This window comes from Mesoplodon mirus (assembly GCF_964341445.2).
Source record: "Mesoplodon mirus genome assembly, contig: HAP1_SCAFFOLD_814, whole genome shotgun sequence".
Classification (NCBI taxonomy): Eukaryota; Metazoa; Chordata; class Mammalia; order Artiodactyla; family Ziphiidae; genus Mesoplodon; species Mesoplodon mirus.
In genome coordinates this window covers 91,815-115,661 of record NW_028295223.1, presented here as the reverse complement: position 1 = coordinate 115,661, position 23,847 = coordinate 91,815, and the positions used below count along the sequence as shown (strand labels likewise).

Below are 23,847 nucleotides of genomic sequence, written 5' to 3'. Positions count from 1 at the left end.
CAGAATACAGATGAAACTCAAATCTTTGGTAATGCACTTCAGAAATGGGAATACTTTTAACAAAAATCTTTATCTGGATAAGCAATCATGAATTCTACAACAAAAAATATTTTTACCTGGCAGACTGATCAATAGTTTTGGGTTTTTTTTTTACTAAATTAACATTTACCATGTAGTTTTGTTTGTTTGTTTGTTTTTTGTTTTTTTGTGGTACACAGGCCTCTCACTGTTGTGGCCTCTCCCGTTGCGGAGCACAGGTTTCAGACGCGCAGGCTCAGAGGTCATGGCTCACAGGCCTAGGCGCTCCGCGGCATGTGGGATCTTCCTGGACCGGCGCACGAACCCGTGTCCCCTGCATCGGCAGGCGGACTCTCAACCACTGTGCCACTAGGGAAGCCCCTACCACTTAGTTTTTCATGTGTAAACAGGTAAGCAGAAAAGAATACCTACAGACAAACAAAAAGTTCATTATGTTAACCAATCAGGGTCTGGAAACTTCTGCAGTTTTCTTCCCAAGTGTTCTCCGATCAAATCATCTTTTTTTTTGTTTTCCAGTAAACAGTAACATAAATACAAATTGTTTAATAATAACCATAAAGTCTCATAGGCTGAGGTTTAAGTATTTATACTTCATATGGTAAGGAGACAGATATTGGACAATTTCTAGACTCCTGAAGATTTGGCATTAAAAACAAAAATCTCAGTCATCAGAATTCCTATTTCTACGTTTGTGACTAACTACATAAATAACCACTGGAAAACAGGACTTTCCAAGCTAACTTTCCAGTTAGACTTTAATCTTAAACGATGTGTGTATGTGGTTTTATTAATCTATTACGATGCACAAGTTGGATGTCTTTCCATGAATGCTACTTACCACCACTGACATCAACCAATGAAACAGAACACAATACTTACAATTTAATGAAATTCCAACAGCAAACAGTTCCTATGGGTTTTGGTTTCTAATACCTACCTACCTAAAGTTAATAATACTTATTACCTGTTCAACAATTACAGAAAAATCTTTTAAAGTTAAGGAAAGTTTGAGGTAAATAAAGAATACTCATTTAAGAATGAAATAGTCAAGATTTCCTTTTACTCAAAAAAAACAAAAAACCAAACACAAAAATCACTTCCAAGAGTCAACCTCCATGTACAAAAAGGCAAGATCAATCACTGGACACAAAGGATATTCCAAAGGTCTTTAAAAATGGTAATTAATCTCAAAAAAGGAAAATTAATTTTAGCTTTTATATTTCATTCATTATCAAGACCATATTTGCTTAACAAGATAATTATGCGATTGATACAAAACATACAGCATTTACACTTAACTGTACAAAATAATTTAAGGTTTATAAAAATATTAGAATGTTTAGAGTTGACTGACACAGTCTTAAATAATCTCTTCTAGACAAGTATAGTAAGACCACTGATTTCCATTTTATTTCTTTTTTAATAAGTCAAAGAAAGGATGCTGCAATGCTTCATCCAAGGTAATTCTTTTCACTGGATCATATTCTAACATTCTTTGAATCAGGTCAAACAGTTTCTCATGTTCTTCATCATGACAGAGCATAAATTCCTGAGGGGAAAATGACTTTGTTTAAGAAAGACAATAAAAAGTAGTTAAAACAGGGTTTTTTTTTGTTTTTTTTTTGTTTTACCTTTAATGGTTTGCAGTGTCCCGTAACATATCTACCAGCAGAACTACGTTCCTCCCAATCTAGCTGATTATGATGAAAATACATCTGTTTCCTATAGGAAAGAGAAGTCTGGATTAAATTTTAAGAAAAAAAGAAACCCCAAACCCACATTCTTACCCTGCCCCAAACAGGGGATTGGGGGAAAAGATGGAACCATAGACATCTCTCTATATATACATAAACATACAATTTCTAAAAATCTCAGCAATAATTATATCGGATACCTTATATGGTATTTTTCCTAATCTTGTACCCTCTGAAGTTTTAGTATCCCACCTAAGTTGTACCATATGTGAAACAATGCCAGCTTCAAAAACAGAGGTTCCTAGATCCATTCCTGTAAATTCTGATTTCACTAGATCTGGAATGGGGCTAGAAATCATTAACAATTCCCTGGATGACTTCTGCGGTGAAGCTATGTTTTGAAACCACTTATAGTATTCTTGTCCAAAGACGTACATGTGGTTTGCAACAGTCTGGAATTCAAATTTAGATAGGACTCCAAAATCAAGCTCTTTTTACTACTCTATGTATTATTTTTAAATCAACCTAGGAAAACATTTATGCAAAGGTTAACCTGAGTATAAAAACACCACTTTATTTACTGGATCACAAAGTAAATATTGCATTACTTTTCAAAAACTTGACTTCATGAAAAAGAATTCAAAATCTACAGTCTTTGGAATAAGCAATAACAACAAAGATGGGTTTTCTATAGTTTGAATATAGGCCACTGCATGTACCCAATAAGGACTTTAATCTTAAAAAGCATACCTTGTTTTCTGAATCATGTGTGTTGGTATGGGTCCTAATATACGTTCCATCATTGCCAGGTGTTCTTTATTATCATTAGTCTAAAAAATATAGGAAAAAGAAACTTAGCACTTTCCATTTCCCTACACGCACATAAAAGGATAACACAAGAAAACAGTGTGTCCGGGACTTCCCTGGTGGTCCAGTGGTAGAGAATACACCTTCCAATGCGGGGGACGTGGGTTCGCTCCCTGGTCGGGGAACTAAGATCCCACACGCTGCGGGGCAACTAAGCCTGCCCACCACAACAAGAGAGCCCGCGAGCCACAAACTACAGAGCCCACACACTCTGGAACCCGCACACTACAAGTGGAGAGAGAAAACCCACGTACCGCAGCAAGAGAGAAGCCCACGTGCTGGAATGAAGACCCAATGCAACCCCCCAAAAAAAGTAAATAAATAAATGTTAAGAAAAAAAAAAGAAAATAGTGTTTCCATAAAAGGACTAGATTAGACAGCTATACAATTTATATTACACTCTACTTCAAAGATGGAATAAAACTGAATGAGCTACACTGATTGTCTGATTTCTGAAATGAATTGGTAAGGTTTGTAGAGCTGATTGAGGAACAACTTTTTAAGTATATTTTACTGAAGTACAGTTGATTTACAATGTTCGAATAATTTGTTTAATGTAAAACAGAACAGTTTTCCTTATTTGTATTACTTGCACTGTTTAACTGAGGGATGACTGGGAAGATTACCAATAACCTGGCTACTCATTTTATCGGTTGCTTAACTAACCTCCATTACCCAATGGATAGCAACTTTGTAACACTAATCCTAGACAATAAAAATACAGTCCCAATAATTCTTACAACAACCTTGAGCTAGGAATGTGGGAACATAACTTTCAAAGAGGTTAAGATACTAGCTCAAGCTCATATAGCTCATCAATGAGGAAACCTGAGCTGTGAACCCAAGTCAAAACTCATATTCTTAAATTACACAGTAACAGAGCTTTGGCTAAAGTCGAATAAATTGTTAAACTAAATGGTACACTCCTAAGCAGAGGCTGGAAAGCTTCTTCTATAAAGGACCAGATAGTAAATATTTTAGGCTTGGATGGTCACAGATGGTCTCCACCACATATTCTTTTTCATTTTTTAAAGCAGGCATCAGATAGGATATAGTTTGCCAATCCTTGCTCTGAAGAGCAGAGTCTATGTGCAATGCTTTTTAAATCCATTAACTACTGTGCCTAGCACACTGCTTTCAAAATGTTCTTAAGTCATGACAGGAATAAATAATACAAGCTCCATTATCTTCAAAAAGTTCCTTAGTTGAAGACTATTTTGGAGGGTGCAATTAAAATATAAACCACATCTCAAACCAAAGTTAATAATCGACGCTTAAGGTCTCAGAATGATTTACAATCATAAGACCATCTGAAGGATTTTATATGTGTCAGAATGAAGAAAGCATGCACTGTGCTCAACTTTTTCCTTGACCCTATAGCTTACTACCACAAAACCAGACACCACCCCCTAGAAATGTCCGACAGCTATGTTCTAGATATCAAACTTGTCTACAAACTCAGAGTACTTTTAACAGATCTCTACGGAGTAGACAGAAGTTTGGTGAGGTGCCCCAGAGCGGCGAACACATATATTCTGCAACAGCCACCTAAGTGACTTATAATTCATCACAGCTTCCTCCCTCCTCATCCTGCATTGCCATAACCTCAAAGCAACCTTGACAGTATTAGCCAGGAACTTCCTAACCACCCTCACCCCATCCAACAACACACCTTGATCAAATCACAACCCTCTTAAAGTTCTCCAATGCTTACACCACTTGAAGCTTTCAAGACTTTTAGTTTTCCGACATAAGCAAAATTATGAGGAAAACAAGTAGAGACCTAAATAACATTTTCTCCTTTTTGTTCTGCCAAGTAAGCCAATAACTATTATCATTGCATAGAAAGAACATTTTAATACCAAAAAAAACAGGAGAGATAATTTCTAAATGAAAGCCAGAATGGCAACCCTACAAAATCATTTTCATTTTAGACCGGTCTACATTTGGAAACCACTGACTCCTAGGATAAAACAAATACCTTTCTATGGCAAACAAGTCCACTATGAATCAGTACTTGCCTACTGACACCATTTTCCTATTTATCCAAGACACTCCGGCAGCACTATTCATCCTTCCTCAACTAGAGTAGCTTCCTTTATGCCTCTTGCATTTATGAATACCATTTCTTCCTGATATGGCCATCACACACTCTAGTTTTCTGACAAACTCTTACTCTTCCTTATAGCTTGGATTAAACTCCCTATTCCTCAGTGATGCCTTCTCGAAGGAAACTTAACCGTTCACCTTTTCTGGGTTCCCTTCTACATTGTTCCATCATAGCAAGTATCATATTGTACTGTACGTTTTCCCATGTCTATCCTGTGTATGTCTTCCTTGAGGAGAGAGATGCTGTCTTTTCATTTTTATACACACAGTGCTTAGAAATGTGCCTAGGGTGTCATACATGCTTAATACAACTTACTGTTTCTGAATTCTTTTAATAAAAGTGCAACATAACCAGAGCTGAATTAAAACTGACCATAGTAACACTAATGTAAATTTATGAAGGAGCATCACAATAAAATGGATCATATGAAGTCAATATGAACCATGTGTTTAAAAGCTCCACATGCAGAATGAATTATGACCATTCACTGAGAGTAGTTCATTCAACTGTGGTTTTAGAGAAGGATGACTATTTTGCACATGGAAGTTTACATCTTAAGAATAATGACACTATGGCAACTTTCCAATATGGAAACCAAAACTTTAACATGCCTTTAACATTAAAGCTCATTATGAATCAGTAAGTAACATTTACTAAATACATACCTGAAAGACTGTGAAACCAAGGTAATATTCAATAAGAATGCAACCTATGCTCCAAACATCACATGGCTGAGACCAACCTAAAGCTATTTAAAAACAAAACCAAACATTTTATTAGGCAACAGTTTTTAATTGCCAATACACAATATCTTTTCCTATGTGGGTGCTCTCTTTATATAGCCCATTTAGGAGAATATGATAGTAAATTCAGGGTTTACATTTTTAGTTTTATACCAAACATGATTCAGTATGCTTTCAGAGTCCTCCATATCCTTGTATCAACTTACAGTATTTTAACCTGGGGGAGGAGGCATTTTATGGAAAGTAAGAGGGGTGAGCAAATAGTCCATAGTCTCTGAATTGCTTGTGCAATGAGGAGCACTGTTATACCCACTTAACGGTTGTTCTATGAAATTTTACATTTTATTAGTGCAAACATAGGTCAATAATTATCCTCAGAGTGTAATTACTAACCCCTTATCAATTACCATCAGCTTGATATCTGAGTTTATTTCTTCCATTAAAAGAAATAGTAGTGTCACCTAAATTATGTAAGAATTATAATGGATATTATAAGCAGTGTCACCCATAAGCAGAATTATACAGATATTTAAAGTTCACATAGAGAGGTATCTATATATGTACTTTCAGGTTGTCTAGACATGATCATATATTTTCTCCTTCAGAATTCTCAATAGTAACATTATTCAGAAAAGAAAAAAACACCTAGCCTTAAGTCTCTATCTATTTAGAAAGGAAAAGAGTAAACCTAAACCATACAGATGTTTTAACCTTTTAAAGATTAAGTTTTTAATAAAAAATAATGTACAAATAAAACCTACTTTAAAAGACATTTCAATTACTTTCAGTAACATTACTGAATTTAAAGACAAAGGAAGAAACAATATATTCAAGGAACTTGACTATGATTTAGCCATTTTTGTTAACCCTCATGGTACTTATCACTTGAACAAAAGGATAATGGAGCATGGTTTCTACTTACAGTAACACATACAAAATCTGCAAATGATAGAGCTTGGATCTAAGATGAAAGTTTTCTTTTCCAGCCACTCCTGTCTCCCAGTCCAGCTTTCTCCCAAGTGACTGTAAACTACCTCATTCTCTTATGGCTCAGCTCTCATACTCTTTGGAATTTCACATCATTCACTTTGACCAACTTCTGTTTACTACCAACACCCAAGACATGAGACCAACTGCCCTCCTCAGTGGTGGCACCTGACAACATCTTCCTCTTCAACCTAATTCTGCCTTAATCCTCAGGAGTAACACTTCACAAACACACAAAGAACCCTTCTAATCTTCCCATCTGTTCATTTCTTTTCCTAAACACCAATAACCCCAATTTCAGATTTATATCAACTATCCCCAGCCTGGCCACACATGGGACTGTATTATTACTAAGAATCACTGTATCTTACGCAATCTAGGAGGAGGCCATTAACTAACTGTAAGATACACCACTGTTTTATGAACCAATAACCAAGAAAAAATGCTGTTTTGTCTTATGTTTCCTCACATGTTAAAATGTGGAGAAAAATCTTCTTCTTAAAATTGATAAAACACAGCAAGTTATCTCTTTTTAAGCTCTGAAAATACCTATCTGTCCACAATCTCCTCCCACACTCTTTTCTTTTACCTTCATTGCAGGCTTCAGTCCTCAACCATGAATACACTTTCTAAACTACTGCAACATAGCAGCTTCTTTCAGACCATACTAAGCAGAAATCCTAGTAACATCAATCTCAAAGATGAGCTCCAAACCTGTGCTATCCTATGTGGTAGCCACTAGCCACATGTGGTTATTTAAATCTAAAAGTTTAATTAATTTAAAATTCAGTTCCTCAGTCACACTGGCTATACTGAAAGTACACAGTAGTCTACGTGTGGCTACTAATGGCTACCATGTTGGATAGTGCAGATATACAACATTTCTATCATCATGGAAAGTTCTACTAGCCAGCACTACAAACTATTCTTAATTTCCTGTCCCTTTTACTAATTCTTTACTCTAGGTAAACATCATTAGTTTGCTTTCACACTCATATTCTCAACTACCCAGTCCTCTTCGACAAAAGGTAAAAAGTGGAAAAGACTGATTCCACAAAGATGTTTTACTATCCAACCTCGGTTGAAACTTACTTTTGGCAAAGTAATATGCTTATACCATTTAACTATCTCCCAATATCACCTGATCTGAATTTTTCCCACTGTCTCCAAGCCCCCAAATCCATCTCTGACTTCCTTGCTCTATCAACATGACTCGGTCTCGAACTTTTAAATTTTGAGGCATAAGATGCGCTCTCCCTCACTGAGTTCCCTTTTATTAATATTGAAAAACCCTGCACCTTAACTAATTTTCCTTTCCATGCTTTCCCATGTCAAAGATGATCAAAGAAGCTCTCCTCTTAGACTAGCCCCTCTTTCTTCTCCTCTTAACCTCCGTCCACCCTACATCTAGACGTCTGCCAGCCAAATCTTTAGCATTTTCCCCAGCACCATGCTTTGTGATGAGACGAAAAGAGGTGCCCACATCGCTTCAAAATCACACTGCTGTCATGGACTTAGCCAATACAGCTTGTTCTCTTATGATCTTGTAAGACTGACTTGTTCAAAAAGAACCACCACCTGGAATATCTTTACAGATGATATCACATTTTTCCCACTCAGGAAAATTATTTATAGCAATGTCCAGACAGCTTTTATGAAAACAGAAAACATTTTCTGTACACTGCTAAGAAAATTACAGCTATCCCCCAACTACCTGCCCCCCAATAAAAGCTATAGAGAACAAAAAATCTCTTTTTCAATTAAAATATCAGGAAGTCTGGTATCTACTAACCCAAAATGACCTCTGGAGCTCTGTAATGCCGTGTAGATATCACAGTGCTATGATGTTCATCATCGTATGTTGCACTTCCTAAGTCAACAATTTTGACATCTGTGTTTTTCAGTGTGCGTTCATCACGTTTCTAGAGATACAGTTAAGTAAACACAAAGATCAATAAAGATATGAAATATTTTATAGCACTATCCAAAAGGCTTGCACATGAATTCTCTTTTTGATTTTCAAAATAACCCCATGAGAAAGGCAAAGGATTACCCTTTTGGGGTTAAACGTCAGGATATAATAAGCCTCAAAGGTAAAATTCCTCATCCAAGGATCACCAAGCTAAATTAATTTTAAAGACAACTACCAAAATTAAAACAAGTGTAACTTACCATTTTTGAATTATACTTGACTACATAGTCAAACTCCACAAATAAAATATTTTCAGGCTTCAGATCTGTATGGGTTAATTTATTATGATGCAAAACTACAAAAGAACAAAAAGACATTATTAGTTTCACTTACAAATGTAATCTGTACCGGGGGAAAGGAGAATTAGTAGTAGAGGTAGGGATCAAAAGTGGTTTCATCTTTACTTGCAACGTGCATTTTTACTGACAATGGTTTGATATGTTGCTTGTCCAATAAAACCTTTAATTGACTGGTATTTAAAAATTTAACAAGTATACTTACAATTTACTGACTGACAGATCTGATATGCCATTTGCCTGATATGGTCAATTTGAAATGGCAGAAAGCTATTTTCTTTAATGAAATCATAGGTACTAAGTCCCAGGAGTTCGAACACAATACAAATATGACCATGATGATCAAACCATTCTAGCATCTGGACACATCGGCTGAAACAGATCAGAATAAAAATAATTCAGTTCACAGAATTCTGATTATTTCATGTAACATAATGGATCACAGTTCCAAGTTTCTTACTTACAAGACATTATTGGGATCAGTACTATTTAAATGCTCCAATACTTTGATTTCTGAATGAGCTGCTTCACGATATGGTCCCACATTTTTTGTGATTTTCACTGCTACATGTATGCCACCCCTTAAAAACAAAATGAAAATGGTAAATGTACAGAAGGGCGTTGAAGACATGTATCCTCTAAAGCAGCTGTCCCCAACCTTTTTGGCACCAGGGACCGGTTTCATGGAAGACAAGTTTTCCATGGTTGAGGGGAGGGTGTGATGGTTCAGGTGGTAATGCAAGCTATGGTGAGCAGCAGATGAAGTTTCACTCGCTCACCCACTGCTCACCTCCTGCTGTTAGGCCCAGTTCCTACCAGTCCACGGCCCAGGGGTTGGGGACCCCTGCTCTAAAGCATCATCTTGTTAAGTACCAATCACTCTATGCTATTTTCCTAAAATAATCTTTCAGGGTATATTATAGCAGATCTATAAACATTTTTTCAAAACATTTTGACAAAATATACATTATACAGAGTGATGATTTCTCTTAATACTTAAGAACATTAATGTTTGTTTCCAAAAGTTTAAATTGACCTAGATTTTATAAGTAGTTTTTTTTTTTAAAAAAGGATAAAAATATAAACCTTGAAGATACTACTGCTGAAAACATTCAGTCATTCGCCAGGCTAGACCGAATGTGCCAGATGTTGCATTGGAATCACTGTTAAAAAGAGCTTGTCCCATGTACCTCACAGTCTAATGGAAAAGACAGACACTTGAACAACTTATCATTAGGTTAGAAGTGCCTGGTATAAGGTATAGAGAGAAGAAAGAACCTAACCATCAGAGTTAGGGGAGCTCAGACTTCTTCAGAGAAGAAAGACAACTATCAGTTTGTTAGATAATTCTGGCAAAGGAGACACCAGCAATAAGTCATCAAGCCAAAAAAATGTTTAGTGCATTCACGGATGCGAAGAGGTATAAATAGCAACAATGTAGGGCAGCGTGTTTTAGACCGGGGCATCTGTAGTACTTCCTAAAAAGTACAGAGGGAATTCCCTGGTGGTCCAGTGGCTTAAGACATGAGCTTTCACTGCCGTGGGCCCAGGTTCAATCCCTGGTCGAGGAGCTGAGATCCCGCAAGCCATGTGGTGCGGCCAAAAAAAAAAAAAAAAAAGCCGTAAATGATTTTGAGGAAAAGGATTTCCAAATCTTCAGCTTCCTTCTGTCCTCTTTTCTAAACCTGATCTTCTTGAATACAAGCCAGCAGTCAACCCTGCATTTTTCACTATGGCCTTCCCACATTACAAAAGAGAACCCCATGCACGTGAAATTAATATGGCAAGGTTTGTGCCCCAGGCTGTTTATAAAAAAGAAAAAAAAATTCTTTGAGGCAAAAATTTTTCTAGTGGCTGAATAGCAAACCTATTCCGAACTCATTTCTTTTGACAAGGTCCCAATGAAGTTGTGGGCTGATATATAATCATCAAACTAAATTTTTAATGATTTATCTCCCTATGATGTATAGCATATATCTCAAGACTTAAAAGAATTACTATAAAACTGCTGTGACAAAACTTCTTCTAGTCTCATCTATTTCATCATATGGACAAGTTTTCTAACTGCTAATAAGCTATAAAAATGAACAGTGCTAATAGCTATAAAAATGAAAAATGGATAATGGTGTTAGCTAATGCTACTATAGTAATCATATTGCAGTATAACCAACGTTATACACCTTAAACTTATAAGCTTTCATATTACTTGTCAATTAAAAAAAAAGAAAAATGGAAACTTAATGTTAAAACAGTAAGATTTATCTATGGACACATGAACTCGTTTTTTTTAAAGGCCCCAACCATCTCGATAAAAGATATATTTACAATTACATTGTATGTTTTAGGTCTAATAAGTATCAAAATTTGTAACAGATTTGTACTTGATCAATTGAATACTCTTCATTGGAATATCTCAAATACTCAAGTCTTGGAACCTCAAGAAATTTTTAAAAGACCTCAATGGGACAACTAGTGAAATGTGAATCAGGTTGTAGATAAGCTGGCAAAACTTGAAAATACATATAACATGTAAATATAGAGAATGATTAAACACTGTAAAATGTTAACATTTGTGGAATCTGGGTGAAGAATAGATGGGAATTCTTAGCAACTTTCCTAAGTCAAAGTATTTCAAAATATCTTAAAATTTTACTTTATGTTCACATTTTTGTCATAGAGAGGAAAGGGTGATAATAAAAGACACTTAGGATAATATTCTTTATGAAAAGTGAAGTAAAAGTTAAGTTCAAGATAAAGCATTTCTAAGTATTCAAGAAAAGTTTGTTCATGGATGACAGGAGGTATCAAGCTGTTGTATTTAGATTCCCCCAAACATATTTAGAAAGAGAGATATGTTTTTTTTTAAAAAATCACCATTTACAATAAGCTGGAAATTACATCCTCAACTATTTTATGATGAAAAGTATAGATGTCAATTTAGAAATGTGCAGTTTCCACTAAACTGTTGTAAGACGTTCACTTACAAAAAAATTTGCAACCGCAGAAGAGAGATCCTAGAGGAAAACATGAAAATGAAGCAGAGAGGGTCAAATAACAAAAAGTTTAGTATAACTCATTAAAGAATCTGGACTTTATTCTGTAGGCTTCAAGTAATATAATTTATTTATAGTTTGAGAAGCTAACCCTAACGTGCAAATATTATCCTTTGGAAATAAAAGTTTTTGAACCAAGAAGATTAGACATGCTAATTTATTGTCTCTGCAATTCAAAAGTAGGGTAAAGCACTCCAAATCTCTTATAGAAAGCTAAGGACCTAAGTTCTGGGAAAGTCTTCACTTGAACACTGACATTAATTTCCATGAACTCCATCTGATAAACATTTTCAGCATTCTTGGTCAAAATCCATACTTATGGTAAATAAATCGTACACAGTTCAAGAACTTCTGAATACTTATACCTCCCAGGAAAACACATAGCTACCACTTAAATTCCATTTCATCTAAATTATGGATCCTTCTCCACCAAAAATATCAGAATGTTCAAAAAAGAAAAACAACAAACTTACATGCCATGATCAAGGCACTCTACAACTCTGCCAAAGGTCCCTTCTCCCAAAGTGTTCACGATTTCATCTAAAGTGAGGGGGGAGAAAGAAGTGTAAGTACCTGAGTACAAATTATCAGTTATTCAAATAATGAATGCTTAAGTGTGGAATTTTTTCAAATGCTCTCTATTAAAGCATAATTAAGGTTCCAGCCCTCAAATTATTTGATTTTCAGATGCTACAAAAATAATGTAGATAGCTATCTTTCTTGCTCTAATCTCAAATTCCACTGATTATTTTGGAACTTTAGAGTAGAAATATTTAAACTCTATAGAAAAGAAGAAATACAAAAGAACAACAAACAAACCCACAGAAAACAAAACAAAAAAGCAATGAAGAGTTCTTTAGCCCCCCGCTGACAAACTATTCTTAAAAAGATTATTCTGTCTGCAAAGTTTAAAAAGTGTTGAAAAATATTCTATACATCTTGCTTTTAGAACGTCTCCACTTTGACAGATAAGGTGACCCTCTTCATCATCTTCTATACTCCTGGATCTTTTCCTTTGGTGGCTCTTCTGGAACGGCAAGTGGGCAGCACCAAGATCGTCCAGCCAATCAATATAGCAGAGTGAATTCAGGGCAGAATACGCAATTCATTCAGCGGGGAGATATTCAGGCATTCCGATAAGAACCAGGCCACGAAGAGTTGGCAGGAGCAAGTTCAAATTCAGTCCCCAGAGATTCACAGGACACAGTTTATGTTACAGAAGAAAAACATGGCAAGATTTTCAGATAAGTTACTTAAAGTGGCAATAGAAAAAACAACACAATTGTCTCTAAAATACTGACTTAATTGAAGTCTGAAATTTAAAGAATGCAATGTCATGATCTATTAATCTCGTTATAAAATAGCCTATGCTGTGAGTTGAGATGTCTAGTTTGTCAGGAAAATGTTTTAAAACGTCAAGATTAGCTCAAATTGATACTTAGCAATATTTTTAAACATACTTATTAAAATAAAAGGGGAAAATAAAGGCTAATGTCAATGTTTGATCTAATCAATGATAGTTCTACTGAAGAAAACTTGGGGAGGAAAATAATAACTCATAGTTTACTGCAAACAAGTGAAGGTTCATGAGTGTAAAAAAAAAGGCAGGCTTTCTGGACAATAATTTCCCCTTCAGCACCCACTTTCAGAACTCCAATGGAACTAATTGCAGATTGTGCTATACACAGGGTAAGTATCCACCAGTGCAACTTTCTACATTTGTCTCCAAGTACTGGGAAAGGGGTTTCTTTTAAAGTAAAAAATGTTTAAGATGAAAGAAAAGATGGGTGCTTCATCTTTTCGTATGATTATGTTATAAAAGATAAAAATATTTTTAACATTAAAATCAAGAACCTCATGATCTGGTCTGCAGAAAATGAGTAAATGTGGGCAAATGAGGACTAACTAATAAATGCAGATTAGTTGTAAGAATTTGGAAGTTTCCTTTAAGGATTCAAGTAATATAAACACAATTATATTCATATAGTATTATAAACTTTTTCAAACTTATTGGCTCAGGAAGAGCTTTTACACACAAATAAGTATCCACCCAAAATAAAAACAAAATCAATCATACCGAACGTGACTGATTACTTGAACATTGTCTATTACGCTTCCTTTTAGGACTGCTTCTCCAGCTTCGGACTGAAGATTTACTGCAGTGGATTCGATAACTGCTTTCAACGTCTCTGTGATAACGTCTAGGAACACATCTTTTGCAGTAATCATTTCTGTATTCATCAATGTTAGGAACATATATTTTGCAGTAGTCATTTCTGTATTCATCAATGTTAGGAACGTATATTTTGCAGTAGTCATTTCTGTATTCATCAATGTTAGGAACGTATATTTTGCAGTAGTCATTTCTGTATTCATCAATGTTAGGAACGTATATTTTGCAGTAGTCATTTCTGTATTCATCAATGTTAGGAACGTATCTTTTGCAGTAGTCATTTCTGTATTCATCAATGTTAGGAACGTATCTTTTGCAGTAGTCATTTCTGTATTCATCAATGTTAGGAACGTATCTTTTGCAGTAGTCATTTCTGTATTCAGCAATGTTAAGAACATATCTTTTGCAGTAGTCATTTCTGTATTCAGCAATGTTAAGAACATATCTTTTGCAGTAGTCATTTCTGTATTCAGCCATGTATCTCCGGTCCTGATAATATCTCTCATTCAAGAACCTTGCTTCTAAATAATGACTGCAAACACATTAAAGGATTTAAAATTACTCTCTTCATTCTAGAACGCTTTAACGTTTAACCACATTTTAACGTGGTTAAAATAAAACATTCTCTCAAGAATTCCTGGTTTCAACAGCTAACTCAATAAAAGAAAAAAATACAAATTGATGAATTAGAACTTATACTTAACTCACAAAACTTAAATAATTTTACTTTAACCAACAAGCAAATGGGTACATATATCTCTATTAATATATACTGCTATGAAGGAACAAACCTTGGGTCAAATCATTCAACATATTCAGTGTTTACTTGAAATCAAGTGTCCCTTTACCTTCTGGTGAAAGTTAAGACCAAAAATTCACAAAACTGCTCTTCTGAAATTCATCAATCTTATGATATATGCATCTGTAACTAAGCTCTCTTCCTTTTTGCAGAGCCACACACAACATGAGGCAGGCAAAACAGGATTCCTTTCCTTCTTAATGTAAGTTAGGTATCTCTGGCACACAGAGTTCTTTCACGAAGGGTGTATTAGAGCTAAAAGGAATCTTAAATATATTTCAGGCCTTTCATTTTACAGATGACTACACTGAGATCCCTAGAAGGAAAACGATTTGCCATGGTTGTAGAGCACATTCTAAATCCTATTGTATGTGCCAGTATTATTATACACACCACCTATTCCATCTCCTCTCCTCTATTTCGAGCTTCCTGTATCTTTCTGAGAAATAGTCAACACAGTTTTTGAACGCTGCTTCATGTGCCAAAAATATCCAAAATATATGCCCCTCAAATGAGAAAAGGTTCTTATAATTGCTTGCTTAGGATTTCCCAACCCCCTACTTGCCTTTGCATTTTGAATTTCCTGTCACTCCTGCTTGTGAAATAAACAAGAATTCAGGGAAAACAGCATCATCTGGTGCCATAGTGCTTACCTTCTTTTTGATTTTTTTATTTTTTTTGCGGTACGCAGGCCTCTCACTGTTGTGGCCTCTCCCGTTGTGGAGCACAGGCTCCAGATGCGCAGGCCCAGCATCCATGGCTCATGGGCCTAGCCGCTCCGTGGCATGTGGGATCCTCCCGGACCGGGACACGAACCTGTGTCCCCTGCATCAGCAGGCGGACTGTCAACCACTGCACCACCAGGTAAGCCCCATAGTGCTTGACTGCTGAATCTACAGATCCCTTTGAAAATCTAATTGAGAGGTATGGGCCCTCTCCCCTAAGAAACGCACAAATGCGTAAACAAATCTTGGCAAGGGATTTCAGAGATCATGGACCTCAGGAAGTCAATGGATTCCAGTTAAGCAGCCTTGATTTGATGGAAAGAAAAAGACAGAGCCAACTGACCCAGTTTCCCGTCCCCCTCTCTACCTGGGATGAGTATCCTTTTCAACAGTGTGAAGCTTCAAGAGGGATGCACGTGGAGCACTGAGGGAGAGAGGGGACACCTGCCCAGTCAGACACACCAGCTAAAATAATCCTGACAAGCAATGGAGTGACAGATGTTAACTAGACTGCCCTCACTAACCTCGTTCTTTTTCCCAGAATATGTTGTCATTCTTTTTGCTCAGGAGGCTGGTTTATGCAAAAATAAAGGAGAAGCATCTCTAAAACTGCTACTCAACAGGGCTGGCATCAAATCCAGGCTGGGGAGATGCAGAAGCCCCCTTTCCCCAGTGTCAGCCTTAAGTTCTAGCCATTGGAGAAACAACTCAGGATATTAGGGTCTAAATCTGGGTCTAAGTCAGGGATCTGATCAGTTGCTTGGAACCGTTAAGGGAGAGATCTACAATACGTCAAACTAGAAATTACCATACTCTAAAGGGCATCTGTTTAATTCTGTAAGGCATCCTTCCCATAAAAGTCTAAAATGTATCGGAAAACTCTAACACTAATAATCCTTAGCTGGACTAGTGCATGAAATTAGAGCTGCTGATAATCCATAAATAATCTATAGAATAACAAACATGGAGTGAAGTAATACTATGAGGATAAACTAAAAAGATGAGGACCTCTTCAGCCTACAACAACCGAGCCTTAGAGATTAGATAAACAAAGTCTACAGAATTATAAAGGCTATATGGACAGAGTGAACAGGATGAACAGACTGACTGAATTTCTAAAAAGAGTCACTGAATGTCCAGTGAATATTTCACTGTAGTTCTTTAAAACAGCCAAGACTAATGAGGCTATGGGCATTCATTTTTATTTCCACACAGGTCCTGTGGAAGATAAAAAATATATGAGGCAAAATCCCTGCCAACAAATAACTGTTCAATTTGAGATTACTCACACAAAAATCAAACAAAACTCAACCATGCAGGAAATGCCAAAAGCCTGGATATGAGTGCTTAGGAGAAAAAACTCATAATGCTTAAAATGGTCAGGGAAGATTTCGTGAAAAAGAAGGGAAGAGTTGCATCTTACAGGGACATCAGGATTTGGATAAAGTAGGAAGTAGAAGAAGTGCCAGGAAAGAAAAATGGCATATTACCATCTTACATTTATAGAGTACTTTTAGCCAGAATGGTTTAGAGATGAGTTTGTCTACATGCTACTTAGGAACTAGTAAGTAGACAATTTCAGCAAGAGCAATTTTCACATAGGGGAACATAGGCAAATAAATAAGCTGGGAACAGATCATCCAAAATCTTGCATGCCAGGCTAAAGGGCTTAAAACAGTGTTTCTCAAAGGGTGGTCTGTTTATTAACAATATCGAAATACTGAATTTTTAAAAATGAAGATCCCTGGACCCCAGGTCAGACTCACTGAATAATCTGGTACTATGCATTTTAAACATACCTCCAAAGTGATTCTATTCACACTAAAGTTTGAGAATCACTGGTTTAAGGCTTGATACTCTATGTTACAACAAGACATTTAAGGATATAAAATGTGTTCACAGTGTTCACAGCCACATCAGTCTTCCTGTGTAGAATTAATTGATTCAGCTTGTAGGAAGGGAGCAATTCACAGGCTACTTACAAATCAGAAAGAAAAGACACTCTGAAATATATAGGAAAAAAGGTAAGATAATTGATCTACAATAAAAGCGCTGATAAATCATAAGAAAAATATGCTTTAATAGAAAAAATAGGCTAAGAATACAAACATAATGTTCACAATCAACTAGACTTCAATTAAAAAAATACTCAAGTGTTCAATAAGCACATGACAGAGGACAAATTCAGCAGAAATTTAAACATTCAAATGAAAACACTATTCTTGGCATTTCAAAATAGACAAGACTGGTGACAGCATGTCGTAGGGAGTGTAACTTGGTACAAACTTTCTAGAAAAATATGTGGAAAAATATGTGAATATGTAGCAAGAGCCTTATAAGAGTTCACACCCTTTCACTTGAAACTGTCCCTTCTTAGAACCTATTTTCAGGAAATATTCAGAGGCAAAGATTTGTATACAAAGATAGTTTTCAGAAGAAATAACTTTACATCCAAATGGGGGACTAGCATCCTACCAAGAGTACCTTCTTTATATGCTTCTGTATTTTTCAGTTTTTTTCCTATAATTTTACAAAAAAACACTCTTATAAAGTTTTGAATCTTGAAAATGACTATTAGATTACTCCAGATTACGGAGAGCAATTACCACCAGACATCTCTGGTGCCAATATCAAAGAAGAAACTATTGGCCTAGTGGTTATTGCACTGACTCAGTATCATCTTTCTGTGGTTAATTATGAATATGAATAACTGTTCATCATTCATATCACTTCCTTTCGACACATACAATGCATAATAAATCCATGAATGGTTAGTACTATATGTTCAGCCTTACAGAGTATTTTGTAGTTATCTTAATATAGGGTACAGATATTCTTGTATAATACATTAATTAGCTCAGGTCATTGAAATCCTGGCATAGATTCTCCCTCTTCCCTCCATATGATAGTGTGTGAAGAATGATTAGTCTGCACTGATTAACAACAAGCTCACTGTTCTACAGAACAAGTCTGTTTTGGCATGGAGAAGGAAAAAAATTGCATACTGTTTTTTAAAGTAACCCCAGTTGGCTAATTTAGAAAGCAATCTGGCAAACAGTCCCAGTGGAACATCTGCACAAAACAAGGAGAAAACATAGAACCAACAAAAACAAATGAGAAAGGGAAATTAATGGAGGACAGAATGAAAGAAACTCTATTCACCTAGGCTTTGTTTAATCATTTAGGAACTTGAAAAATTCCTTCAATTCTATATAAACGTAGTACCTCCAAATTTTACACGGGTAAGAATACAACAGAACAGGACACATGCCATTGGAAGTTTTTATTGAGGCCCTTCTTACAACAGCCAAGCTTCTAAAAATCCCAAACATATCCACTGGCCTTATCTACAAATATAACCTGTAGAATACAGTATAGGCAACTAATCCCCAACACACTTTAACATTCTCACACACCACATGCTATTTTTCTCATCTGGATGAACTCTTCCCCACCCTTCATTAGCTCTCATTTGTGGAACCCTAAATAAGTGCCCCAATGTACAGCTCTCCCTACTACATACAAGTTAAAGGCACTCACTGGTCCTTTAATCACTTACTTAACTGTCGTGTGTCTCATTTCCCACAACTATATTACTGGCAGCTGGGACTCCATCAACTGTCTCCTACAGCTCCCAAATGGACACAGATATGTGAGAGCAGGAACTCTGTTCTATTCACAGCAGTGGCTAGCATATAATAGGCACTCAGTAAATATTTTCTGAATGAGTATTTGTTGACTGATTTATAAAACAATCTGACAGATGAAAGTTATATAAGCTAATGACAAGTCATTACAACTATTAGTGTTAAAATGGTACTAGTTCAAGCGTAATTTACCAATAAGATTCTTTAAGCTGGTGATGTGGTTTACAATGTCTGTTCTCTTGTGTACTACTGTGGGATCTCCTTTTCCGTTTGTGCCTTCCACTGTAGCTTTCATGTCCCAGGCTTTCTCTGTTATCCCAGTCAGGGCAGTGAGTTCTGTTGGAATGACTCATCTGTTAATGGAAATGAAAAGTGAGTTGTGGAATTTACAGATGGTTATATTTAGTAAATAAAATATTTCACATTACTATTAATTCAATAGAAAAACCCCAGCACATGGGGTCCTACAGGTTCTAAAATCTTCGTAGGTAATGGTTCCCAAGGCATGGAGGCACTGTCCCACTGGTATGTCAGATGATTCTAAGTGGCATACACACCTAGCACTAAATGATAACACTGTGAGACCTGAATGCATTTTCTTTCCGTTCTTCTGGATAAATTCTCAGCTTGGTGCATATCTTCAACTAACACTTGCTAACTGCCATTTTTAAAAAAAGAGTCAGGATTCAGGCTTACAGCCTTCAGTAGACAACAATATCTAGCTAAAAATTAATAACTTTTTTGGTTTTATTTTTATCATTACCTTCTTTCTATGGCAAATTATTACTAATCTCTTAAGTTATTGATATAATCAAATTATTAAGTTATTGATGTTAACTTTAAATGTGAACTAATTTAAAACAAATATCACAAGTGTCATGCAGCTTTGTTGAAATACTGTGATACAAATAACTGAAGTCAGAGAAACACTTAGGGATAGAATATAGGAGATGACTGTTTATTTTCAGATCATCCTGCAACCATTCTTAAAATTAAACATATTTGTTATAGATCTGGGGTGACTAAAGAAATGAACCTATAAGGATGAATAGGGTCACACTGAAATCAGATAATTGTGACAATTCCTTGACTCCATCTACATCCTCACAGGTTCCATTCAGGATCACGATCTGTGTTCTAACAATGCCATCCCTATCTGCCTCTTCCCATCTTAATTCTTTCACAAAGCAGTTAAGTTTTTAACAGTGATGTCCAAACTGTTGAAGAGGGTGAGGTTCACAACTCAGCAAGGAGCTGAAAACAGGTAAAATGGAGCAAAACCAACTTAGTTAACCTCCTTCAGTTAGCCCAAATGACTCAGTAACAAGCAGACAAATTCAAGTAAAAAATTTAAAAGATTTCAAATGAATTAAAAGACTTTAAAATGAGGCATCTCCTGGGAGGTATTCCCTAAGAAAATGTAGGTATCATGCCATCAGGGACCGAAGCCACCAAATATTTAGATCTTTTAACTCACTTCTCTTGTTGATTCTTAGGTCCAACAAAAATCCTAAAACTCGAGTCAGGGTTCTCACTGGAAATTGATAAGTGAGCATTCTGATTTACATAGTCATTTGAATATGGGAAACTGAAATAAATGACATTACAAATTAACCTGAGCCAAAAGACCATCAGAAAAGCCATCAAAAAAATTATATTTCTAGTGGAATTCTTCTAACCCTTCAATTACCCAAATTATATTTTAACCACATAGGAACTCTTTAAAATTGTTTAGTTAAGCATTCTTAAATCATAGCAAGCAAAATTACAACATCTGATGACTGAGGTTTATTACTATGATTATTATAATGCATTTTTTGCAAAACACGTGTGTCTGCTTCAGTTTTGGTTTTTTCCTTCTACTATCAGTAGGCCATAACTAGCTCACCAAGGCAGAATTCTTAAATAACCACAGTTATCAATATGCAAATATTAAAATAAGCATCTTGGGAGAGCCAAAGGTTTTTATTTCTCTAGCCAAGTTCATTACTTTAAATTTAATTCAGCTGATAGGAAGCCGTCCCCCCCCCAACACTACTGTTCAGAAATATTTTCTCAGGAGGCCAAGAGAAGAATCCCAGATCCAGGTTATACAGATTAGGTTCCTTCGCATACAAAAAAAGAGAAAAACTAGCTAGAATTATCACACTATTTCTTATTAACAAAGAATCCTACATGTTAGAATCATCGGACATCCTTCAATAAAAACATCAGATACAACAAACATCAGATGTTTATATCCATCGTAGAAACCTGATTCTCTACTGCCCTTTAACACCCTATATTACCCGACAATTTGATGTTATCTATATAAAAATATCTATGTAGGTTAAAGTTATGATTAGATGGCTCCAAGAGGACTGTATGGAATGGATAACAAGAAGCCTGTGGGTGTATGTATGGAGCACAATCATACAAAGATAGCTCTAAAATAAGACCAGGTGGTTGACGTGGTCAGTTTGGAGCGCTGTTTCCTAAGAATAGTATAAGCGTTTCATCGTTACTTAAGTAATCAAGGACAGGGTGATCCAAAAGTATCAGAAATGCACATCTGATGCAACAATACTATGCTCCACTTTAGGAAAAAAACAGTTCGCACAAAGGATGAGCCTCTCCGTATTTACCTCTCACAAGCACGAGCTAAATTCCACCACCTGGACTCGCAAACGAGCAGTTCCTCGGACGCCCAGTCCCCACCCCTCGCCTCTCCGCCAGGGCACCTGGCCAGGGCCTTTGGCGCACTCAGAGGCAGAAGTCTGACCTCGGAAAATCCCAGAATGCTACAAACGGCCGAGGCCAGGGACCCAGAGTAAGGCTTGATCTAGGACAACACTTGCCCCAGGAGGCTCTCGCAGGGTCTCACTCTGATCGGCGGGACGGGTCACGGGCCTAAGGAGCCGTGATATGAGTGGCCTGGCCTCTCTGAGACGAGTCAGCGGCAGAGCCGAGGCCTTTCCGCCCTAGGATTTTAAATCTACCATGACACCGGGGCAACTTTAGGTTTCAAATGCCACGAGCAGAGCTGTGTCCCGAAGAAACCCCGGTCGCCGAGGCCCCGAATCCCGTCGTTTTTCTGACACCTGGCTTTCGAGACCTAAAACACTGGGAAACCGCCCAGCCCAGAACACCCTATCCGAAACCTTACCTCCTCAAAAGCAAAAGGCCCTTTGGCCAATAACTGTCACCAAACCGCCGTCTTCAATCCCTGTCGCTGCGACACACACCCTACAAAATGACAGCAAAACCATCTCCCCAAAACCCCACCGTCGGCCTCTAGCGCCACTTATATAGGACGAAGGCGCCTGCGTAACAGAGCTCCCGCGCTCCCGCCCCGCCCCTAAGGGGCGGGGCCCAGTGTGACGTCAGGGCCGCGCCCGGCCCTCCACCACGCTGCTGCGTGGGCGGAGCAGTCCCGGCCCTGAGATGTGCAGTGGTTGAGGCGACTCCTTAGATTGTTTTCATTGCGGGAGAACCTGGCTGAAGTCAGGAGGAGACGACTTAAGCCTGTGGCACGTGTCTGCTGCTACTCGAGGAGTTATGCTGAATGCAGCACCTCTTAGCCGAGCCAACCTTGGCTCCGTTTCCTGCTCTCCCACCCCAGTGGGCCGCAGCACGGCTGAACTGTCAGGCAGAGCCACCGTGCAATAGACAAACCCCAAACCGTCTCGGTGCTAGGCCCAGGCTGGTGCTGGGGTTAGCTCAGTGAACGCGATTGTGTAGTCCAGCCCGCTTGGAACGTCCTGTCTAAAAATGGATTCTGATAAATAAGATGTCTTAGGAAACAAGCTCAGAGGTGCTTATCTTTTTAAGGCCTGTGTTCCTGATAAGAACAAAAAAAATAAGTTTCAGTTGAGACTCCTTACAAAATTTTTCCTGTTGTGATCCCTGCCTCCTGGGCAGATTCGGTAGCTGGAAGTTTCCCTAACAAACTTTTCCCCACTATTTATTCCTGTGAGTCAGTTTTAGTTAACCAATGCAGAGTAATGTCTGAGAGCTAGTGAGCCCCGTTAAGGGGCTTGCTTACCTCAAATAAGGTATTTCGCAGTTCTAAAGATCCCCAGACAGTTTCCCGTTGTGAGCGTGTAGAGTGAGAAGAGAGAAGAGGGCCAAAATCTGAGCCCTGGGGAGCACTTCAGGGACAGAGGAAAAGAGCCTGAGAAGGAATGATCAGCAGGAGAGGAGAACCAAGAGTTTGGTGTCAGAGTAAGTGAGAGAAGGGTTTAAATGAGGGAAAGGCCGACAGTGACAAATGCTGGGAAGGAGTCAGGTAGGGTTGGTCCTGAAAAGTGTCAAGGGGATTTTGTGTTCTGACAAACATTCGATGGATAAAAGAGAAAGTCAGAAATCAGATTTGGGAGGGCACGGTTGGACTCTTGCAGGCATAAATCCAATAACATGTGGGTTTGTACCTTGTACCTTGTTAGGTGAAAGGAGGGCCCTGTCATTTCATGATCTAATAGTGTAGAAAATGTGTGCCACGTACTTTGGATAAATTGAATTGTTATGGAGATTGTACCCCATGTTAAGAAGTGAAGAAGTGAAGTTGAAAAGATACTTGGAAAATTGGAAGTGAAAATTCTTTATGCTGTAGAACGAAACAGACGTTATTCTCCTCACCTGGAATAGCCACCATTTATGCATCTACAATTGTAAATCTTACCCATCCTTTGAGGTCTATCTCTAACATGCTATCTCTGACTACATGAGTTCCCACCCATCTCCCTGCTCTTGACTACTCTGGT

At 37.3% G+C, this 23,847-nt stretch overlaps 1 protein-coding gene across 4 annotated transcripts; it reads right to left on the bottom strand.

Moving 5' to 3' along the window:
- Nucleotides 1-1,438: 1,438 nt before the first annotated feature.
- On the bottom strand, nt 1,439-19,458 carry LOC309797639 (dual specificity protein kinase CLK4-like; the record flags this gene model as incomplete). 4 transcript variants are annotated; one of them, XM_082646103.1, is made up of 14 exons in its annotated part: nt 1,439-1,588; nt 1,671-1,761; nt 2,484-2,563; nt 5,376-5,458; nt 8,233-8,362; nt 8,613-8,707; nt 8,914-9,080; nt 9,173-9,289; nt 12,235-12,301; nt 12,698-12,788; nt 13,839-13,970; nt 14,376-14,466; nt 18,464-18,530; nt 19,298-19,454. In XM_082646103.1, 14 exons carry the CDS (start codon nt 19,398-19,400, stop codon nt 1,448-1,450), a joined length of 1,455 nt encoding a protein of 484 aa, XP_082502229.1. In that variant the 3' UTR covers nt 1,439-1,447. The 4 variants fall into 4 exon arrangements, with proteins under 4 accessions (XP_082502229.1, XP_082502228.1, XP_082502227.1 ...); XM_082646102.1 differs by having other exon boundaries at nt 13,839-13,974; nt 14,380-14,466; XM_082646101.1 differs by lacking the exon at nt 18,464-18,530 and having other exon boundaries at nt 19,298-19,458.
- Nucleotides 19,459-23,847: the final 4,389 nt, after the last annotated feature.